This window comes from Ranitomeya imitator, chromosome 3 (assembly GCF_032444005.1).
Source record: "Ranitomeya imitator isolate aRanImi1 chromosome 3, aRanImi1.pri, whole genome shotgun sequence".
Lineage (NCBI taxonomy): Eukaryota > Metazoa > Chordata > Amphibia > Anura > Dendrobatidae > Ranitomeya > Ranitomeya imitator.
Window position 1 is genome coordinate 419,877,304 of NC_091284.1, and position 8,741 is coordinate 419,886,044.

The 8,741-nt window shown below is 36.7% G+C and overlaps 1 protein-coding gene across 1 annotated transcript in view; it reads left to right on the forward strand.

Moving 5' to 3' along the window:
* The window catches only part of INTS2 (integrator complex subunit 2), a 146,811-nt gene extending 138,413 nt beyond the window's left edge, over window positions 1-8,398 (forward strand). Inside the window, exons 21-24 of the mRNA XM_069757209.1 lie at window positions 1,576-1,683; window positions 1,932-2,037; window positions 2,612-2,788; window positions 6,572-8,398. Coding sequence (XP_069613310.1) covers window positions 1,576-1,683; window positions 1,932-2,037; window positions 2,612-2,788; window positions 6,572-6,744 — 564 coding nt within the window. The 3' untranslated portion in view covers window positions 6,745-8,398. The remainder of the gene's footprint in view (window positions 1-1,575; window positions 1,684-1,931; window positions 2,038-2,611; window positions 2,789-6,571) is intronic.
* The last annotated feature ends 343 nt before the right edge of the window (window positions 8,399-8,741 follow it).

Consider the following 8,741-nt stretch of genomic DNA (forward strand, 5'->3'; position numbering starts at 1 on the left):
TGTGGGAAATGTTATTTATTAACTATTTTGTGCCACATAACTCTCTGGTTTAACAGAATAAAAATTCAAAATGTGAAAATTGCGAAATTTTCAAAATTTTCGCCAAATTTCCGTTTTTATCACAAATAAACACAGAATTTATTGACCTAAATTTACCATTACCATGAAGCCCAATATGTCACGAAAAAACAATCTCAGAACCGCTAGGATCCGTTGAAGCGTTCCTTAGTTATTACCTCATAAAGGGACACTGGTCAGAATTGCAAAAAACGGCCAGGTCATTAAGGGCAAAATAGGCTGGGTCATGAAGGGGTTAAATTGCACAGGTCTATAAAAGTGCTTTAAAATTTGCATATTTCTCAGAGGAGCATTCAAGACATTTAAGCCTCCTGATACTGGCTTGCCAGACCTGACATGTCACTCTCCACAAGGAGAAAACTCACCTTTTAGATTCCAGTCTTAGACCTCTCACACAGCCAGATCTGATCTCATACTTTGCATTGACAAGGATCTGCAAATTGAGATTCTGGTTTTGGCTTTTATCCTAAGTCATTTTGCAAGGCTTGTTAAAGGGTCAATCTAGACGTGTAGGATTGCTACTTCCAACAGGTGACACTAGAGTTCAAGTCCTCTTCCTCTCTGAAGAAACAATTTGCATATTTAATTTCACAGAAGAGAATGCAAGGTGTTTAAGTCACTTCATATTGGCATGCCACACTTCACGAGGAGAAAACTTATCCCTGAAAACACAATTGTGCAAATTCTTGTTGGAGAGTTTCTCTTGAAAATTGGTTTGGAAAATGTGGGATTGGTCTTGCTATAGACATTGATCCAATGGAGATTGTAAAAAAGGGGGAAAAGCTACATAAAAACAATGGAAATAAATATTGTTGCTTAACAGAAATCTGTCAGCAGGTTTTTGCTGCCCTATCTGAGAACAGCAGAAACCCTGATCATTGAGAGGACTAGAACAGTTGCAGCTGATAAAACAGTGGTTATATCACAACTTTAGCAACAAGCCCAGTAAGTGATAATTTTGATGGAATTTGGGAGTCTGACATACATTATGATGGGGCCGGAAAAAATTGGTGACGGATTCCCTTTAAATCCCTTTTCTGAGATATAACATACTGTTTTTCCAGTACATTGAATGATTAGATGCCTTGAATGGTGTCATTTAAAACTACAACTTTTCCTGCAAAAAAACAAGCTCTCATACAGCTGTGTGGATGGAATGGAAAAACTAAAGTTTTTTTCTTAGAAGAAAAAATGAAAACGCAAAAAAAAATGAAAATCACCATATTTGGAAGAAGTTAAAGCAGGTAGAGAATAAAAATCTTTCAAAGGGTATAAATTTCCAGATATGCCATATTTATTGAGAGGTTTGCAGCTTTCTTTAAATTTAGCACAATTCTCTCCAACTAACCTATCCAAACACACTTGCATATGATATTGCAGTATTAATAAATATGGTCTGTTCTGTCATTTGGCAGTTTGACAGAGAGGCTGCCGATGCTGAAGTATTACAGTAAACTTCAACTAAACTTTCTTTCCGGTTTCCACCATTTCTACCAGGGTTACCCTTGTCAGCTTCTGCCTCTGACAGTTGCAGGAATCCCATCTATGCACATCTGTCTTGATTTTATCCCTGAACTTATTGCTCAGCCAGAACTGGAGAAACAGGTAACAAGTTATTTCAGAATTGAATATTGTCCCTAATAAAAAAAAGCAACAATTTGCTATTACATAAACAAAATTTGTTTCTGTAGTGTTGCAGAATTATTGTGTATCTCTTGTATTATTGCTTACCATGATATGTATTTTACATTCCATATATACAGTGTTAATGACACATCTGGTGACTATTCCTATATACACAATTCATTTTCTTTTGTTAATTTATATGGAGGTCTTTATTCTTATAATTTCAGATATTTGCAATCCAACTTCTTTCACACTTATGTATTCAGTATGCATTACCCAAATCTCTCAGTATGGCTCGTCTGGCTGTAAATGTAATGGGAACGCTCCTTACAGGTAATTTTGTTTTACATTTATAAAAGTAATAATATTGCAACAAATGTAATAATTCGTACAGCTGATCTGTTGTGTACCACAGTATTTGTTGTGTTGCCACAGTATTCCCACATTGCTTTTAGTTCTGCAGCAACTGGGTAAAGTAATACCACGTAGTCTCCTGGCTCTGTTTTAACTATGCAATCTGCACATAATGCTTTTGTACCAAGAGCATTCTACTCCCTAGCTGGTAATTCGCTACATTCTGCTCCAAATTCTAGAAAAAGCAGGTAAAATGGTGCCGATCAATCCGTATTAAGAACATTATAGGATGCGATGTAAGAGAAGAGGCCCAGTTTCGAAATTTACACTGTGCAGCTCAGTAGCACAAAGCACTTTGCTACTCCCTGTGATGTATAGTGCAAAATAAAATGTCACTTTAGTGTATTGTGGGCCACAAAATATGCTTGGAGAGATTGTTGCTTATAATTGGAAAAGTTTTGTAGCGTAATCTAACTTGATTTGTTTTGTTTTTTTAGGCTTGTCTGGAATTCGCAAACTAACACGTTTTCTGTATTCTAATTTCTTCTTGCAGTGTTAACTCAAGCCAAGCGTTTTGTGTTTTTTATGCCAACATTGCCTTGTTTGGTACCATTCTGCCAAGCATTCCCTCCATTATATGAAGATATCATGTCACTTCTCATACAGATTGGGCAGGTCTGTGCATCAAATGTGGCCACTCACACCAGAGATGTTGACCCAATTATTGCACGTAAGTTCAATCATAGTAGAGAGATTTAGCATATAAATCAAATTGTGATGGTTGATCCTTATAGAAATGGCAGCCATTTAGAACTGCATAAATTCTAGTAAATTGTATACTAATGTATACTAATGTAATTCTATACAGAATACACAGTGGTGTTTGAAAGTTTGTGGATCACAAAATTGTAAATACCACTATGGATTCAAGTCTATTTTTTGAGTGACAGTAGAGCCTCATATTATCACTTGAAGCTCCATTTGTCAAGAGGATAATTGTATTTGGTATTTAGAATTTTAATTGTGGATTTACTCTTGGGGCAAGAACTTGCATTAGTTATTTTCCTTTTTTGTGACGTGCACCTATAATATCTAATGTAGGATATTCGAATACACAAAAGAGAATAGTAAAACCAAAAACACTCAGTTTGAAAAAAAATAAATCGCAGTAATCCGCAAGTGCTAGTAAAAGATGTAAAAAACAGGGTATTTGGTTGATACGTTTTTTGCAAAAAATGTATACTAAGCTGCTCTACCAAACTTCACGGTATACCCATATCAGAGCAGTCCTAACTAATGTATGCAATCCCTATCTGATGTATTTAAAAACCTGATTATCTGTATATTACCTGTGTGAACAGGGTTCAGAGAGGAAAAATCCATGTGTGCATACGGAGTAGAACAGCTTTTGTGCAGATAGCCCAAGAGGAGTGGTGGACTCCCCAGTCTTGTAGACACAAGAGAACAATTATGGAAACAGGAACACACGGGCTACTTGCACAGTGAACAAGTCTGTAAGAACATGTTCACACACCACCAAGAAACCTGAAGACACAAAAGAGAATAGTAAAACCAAAAACACTCAGTTTGAAAAAAACTCCGTATGCACACATGGATTTTTCCTCTCTGAACCCTGTTCACACAGGTAATATACAGATGATCAGGTTTTTAAATACATCAGATAGGGATTGCATACATTAGTTAGGACTGCTCTGATATGGGTATACCGTGAAGTTTGGTAGAGCAGCTTAGTATACATTTTTTGCAAAAAACGTATCAACCAAATACCCTGTTTTTTACATCTTTTACTAGCACTTAAGGATTACTGCGATTTTTTTTTTTTTTTTTTTTTTTTTTTTTCAAACTGAGTGTTTTTGGTTTTACTATTCTCTTTTGTGTCTTCAGGTTTCTTGGTGGTGTGTGAACATGTTCTTACAGACTTGTTCACTGTGCAAGTAGCCCATGTGTTCCTGTTTCCAGGATATTCGAATAGTCTGACTGCTTTATCGGAGCACCGTGAGCCTAATAGGATGTGTTTTGACAAAAAGCTTATTTACTTTTCTTTTCTTTTTTTTAACCTCAGCAGCGATTAGCCGAATTGTGAATACAGGTCTAGACTTTTGTGTGGGTTATAATTCAGTATAAGATGACTTAGTAATGTTAAGGTGCATTCACGTAAAATAAGTCTGAGGGCACCCCAAAATACTAGGGATCACTAGCCCCACATTTAAAACATGACTGTGTTAATACTCAAGAAAAAAAGTATGTACAAAAAATGGCCAGGATCACCATGAATGAATTTCAAATATTAGAAACAATACATTTTATTAAATCATGATTACACAGGATCACACAAACAAGGTACAAACCACATGTTAAAAACCATTGAAGGCATAAACAATAACACCTGAAGGACCGGTTAGGTACCCCTTACAGCTATCTCCGCTGTGTGCACCAAACGTATAAAAAATAATGCAAAAGTGATCAAATGAAGATCAACCTATTGTCTAAATGAAGTAAATTACCCCAAGATACAGACAAAATATTCAAGTCCAGTGGCTAAAGCTGCACTGAGAGAACCCCAATAAAGCAAATGCAAAAGACCCTGAACAATGAGGTCAGTTAAACTATAGTTTTGAATATAAGGGCTATAGCATATCGTAGAAGTCATTTAGGGGTAAAAGAAGAAGGCCTCAAAAAAGCCTGTAGGTGGATGCGGAGATACAAATACCCGGTCACAGCATGGTGTGTGGAGAGAGGAACCCCACGCGTATCGCCACTAAGCATAGCTTACCCTGAGGGAAATTTTTTATTTTCACGGCTCTATGGTCTAAACTTTAGTGAAACACTTGGGGGTTCAAACACATCTAGATAAGTTTCTTGGGGGGGTCTAGTTTCCAAAATGGGGTCACTTGTGGGGGATTTCCACTGTTTAGGCACATCAGGGGCACTACAAACGTGACATGGCGTCCGATCTCAATTCCAGCCAATTCTGCATTGAAAAAGTCAAACGGCGCTCCTCCCTTCCGAGCTCTGCCGTGCGCCCAAACAGTGGTTTACCCCAACATATGGGGTATCGGCGTATTCAATTTGCACAACAAATTTTGTGGTTCATTTTCTCTTTTTACACTTGTGAAAATAAAAAAAAAAAAACTGGTTCTGAAATAAAATGTTTGAAAAAAAAGTTAAATGTTCATTTTTTCCTACCACATTGCTTCAGTTCCTGTGAAGCACGTAAAGGGGTTAATTAACTTCCCGAATGTGGTTTTGAGCACCTTGAGGGGTGCAGTTTTTAGAATGATGTCACTTTTGGGTATTTTCTGTCATGTACACCCCTCAAAGTGACTTCAAATGTGATGTGGTCCCTAAAAGAAAATATGGTGTTGTAAAAATGAGAAATCGCTGGTCAAGTTTTAACCCTTATAACTTCATAACAAAAAAAATATAAAAAAAATTGTGCTGATTTAAAGTAGACATGTGGGAAATGTTATTTATTAAGAATTTTTGTGACATCTCTCTGGTTTAAGGGCATAAAAATTCAAAGTTTGAAAATTGCAAAATTTTCGCCATATTTCAGTTTTTTCACAAATAAACGCAAGTACTGTCAAGGAAATTTTACCACTATCATGAAGTACAATATGTCAGGAGAAAAACAATCTCTGAATCAGCGGGATCCGTTAAAGCAGTGTTTCTCAACTCCAGTCCTCAAGACCCCACAACAGGTCACGTTTTCAGGATTTCCTTAGTATTGCACAGGTGATAATTTCATCACCTGCTCAAGCATTAATTCCATCACCTGTGCAATACTAAGGAAATCCTGAAAACGTGACCCGTTGTGGGATCTTGAGGACTGGAGTTGAGAAACCCTGCGTTAACCCCTTAGCGACCGCCGATATGCCTTTTAACGGCGGCCGCTAAGGGTACTTAAACCACAGCGCCGTTAATTAACGGCGCTGTGGAAAAAGTGAATAGCGCCCCCCAGAGTCGGATTTTCTCCGGGGTCTCGGCTGCCGGGGGTAGCCGAGACCCCAGAGAACATGATTCGGGGGGGTTTTTACCGACCCCGCATTTGCGATCGCCGGTAATTAACCGTTTACCGGCGATCGCAAAAAAAAACCCGCGATCTCTTTTTAATTTCTCTGTCCTCCGATGTGATCGCACAGAGTGATCGAGCAAAGTACTCGGCTGAAATATCTTTTTTGCTGTACAAAAGATTATCATTCTTAGCAGCAGATCATCACGTGTAAACAAGACGAGAACAATGCACACTGAACGATCTATTACAGATATATAAACGTTCAACATAAACTGGAATTGAAAAATAATGATGATAAAAGTCCAGAACACCCAAAAGGGGTACAATGCAATTATAGGATAAGGCTGAGATCTTGTAAATGCATGTAGGAAAAGTTTAGAGGGATGGTCAGGTCGCTCATTCAGTATGTTTGTTGCAATACATTATTGGATCTATTTTATTCGTGTTGCGTCATCTTTTCTTTTTTTCTCCCAATAGGTTTGCAGCAACTTAAAGAGAAGCCAAAGGAACTTGCAAATGCATCTAGGCTTTTCCCACTTCCGTTTTCTGCAGTAAAGGATCTGGAGAGCCTGGATCCAGATGTCCAGCTTTGTCATCAAGTGGAAAATACCATCATTGATATAATTAATATGAGTGTTACTGGCGTGTAAAGACTTTATCTTTAGATTTTATTACTCCATCACTGTTTTAGACTTGGAAATGATGAGGAAGATGGGTGCAGAAAAGAGTGCTGGCACCATGTTTCTCTGTTACTCATCACATAACGATGCTTGAGAACAACGACACGCTACCAATATGTGGAGATTTGTGATTTCATTTAAATCTCAGTAATACTGTCTTCTGCATTGAATCTTGCCATTTTCCCATCAAAATATTTATATAAGCTGACTTCTTCATGCCCACAGCCATCTAGCAGAGCTATGAAAACCACCTGTGCATCATGGATGTATCAATTGCTCTCTAAAATATTAATTATGTTCTGCTCCAAAATTCACCTGAAACTTTCATGCTTCAGCACAGTAGATAGCCATTCCTTAAAGAGTAATTTTGTCCAGCATGGTAAGTTATTTAAGTTCACAAATCACATTATTAGGGAATTTTGTTTTCATTCCTGGAAGGAAAAATGCATGTGAGTGGCTTAAAAACCCCTGCGTTTTCCCATTCTATTTGCCTTCAGCTGCATTGATATCACAACATACTAATTTGGAGTACTGATCATGGCACCTATCTCCTCCACTCAGAACAAGCTCTGCTCGGGCTGAATTTAAACGATCATATTTCATGGTCTGTATACTGAATGCAATGTACAAACTGAACGTGGGTTGCAGCCTCATAGATATGTATTGGGCTGTAAGTTTGGATCAGGAGAAACTCATTCAGTCTGTGCAATGCGCATTACAGCTGTCTGAGGTCTTATCCCCAGAGTTAGTGAGATACAGGTGCCAACATGACCCTTTCACTGCCATCATCTGTACTCCAAATTAGTATGTTCTGATATCATTGCAGCTAAAGGCAGGCAAATCAGAAAAAGGACACTTATGTGCAATTTTTGTTACCTTAATGAAATTCACTAAAAACTGATTTGCAAACTTTCCTAATTTTCCACACTGGACAAAATATTTATTAATTACAAAACAAAAAAAGTTCAGCAACTTTTTTAAAAAAAATTTATCCTTCCTTATTCATCATAGTAGGAGACTTCTGGAAAGATCTGCTAGAATTATTTTGTGTAATGTGAACATTTTACAACCAGCACAGGCTGCTAGTTGTAATTTTTGGCTAAACACATGGGTGCTGTAATAACAATATCAATAGTATCTTTACATGTGCACAACAACCTGAGAAGGAAACAATTTTATCCATAGCAGAATTTCTTTGTTTGCCTTTTATATTCATTGCAACAGCGAATGCTGCAGCCAAATGCTACAAATGTTAAATTCAAGTTATAATATCTTTCTACTGTATATATATTTCCCTGTGTATATATATTCCATATACAATGTCATGCATTTGTGAATGGGTAAAATAAAATGCAATTTAAAGTTGCGCTCTGGATAGAAGCTGAATATACTAAGTGTCTCTTCCAAATCTGAAGTTGTTGGCAATACCTACTATATTGCATTGCATTACATTTTTTTTTTATTGGTATGTGTAAAATAAATTGATATTTGGTATTTAACTTTATAAACATGACAATGTTACAACACATCTTCACCAAAAACAATATTTTTTTTTTCAAGTTTTCCACCATGTAGAAAATCTAATGTGAAGCACTGTAAAATAAATTTATATTTTTTATTGTAATTCTGCATTTTTATTTTTTGTTTTGCATTATGTTGAACATGGTAAATGGAGGGGGGGGATCTTCACAAATGAAATACAGTCAATTGCAGGACTCCTCATACCAACAAATGTATCAATATTCCTGCTCATATTGTTTAGTTTTAAAAGATCAAATTTTATAGCAAGTTGATGTAATTGTCTTTTGTATAACTATCCTGTGTATTAGCTAGGTTACTATACTATATATAGCTATAGTCTTCGACTCTAAAGCCATGCTGATCAGCTGAATAAAAGGTATGTGGTCCACCAATTAGATTATTAGCGAGTAACGGATTTCCATAAGTTGATTTCAAGCCTAAAAATT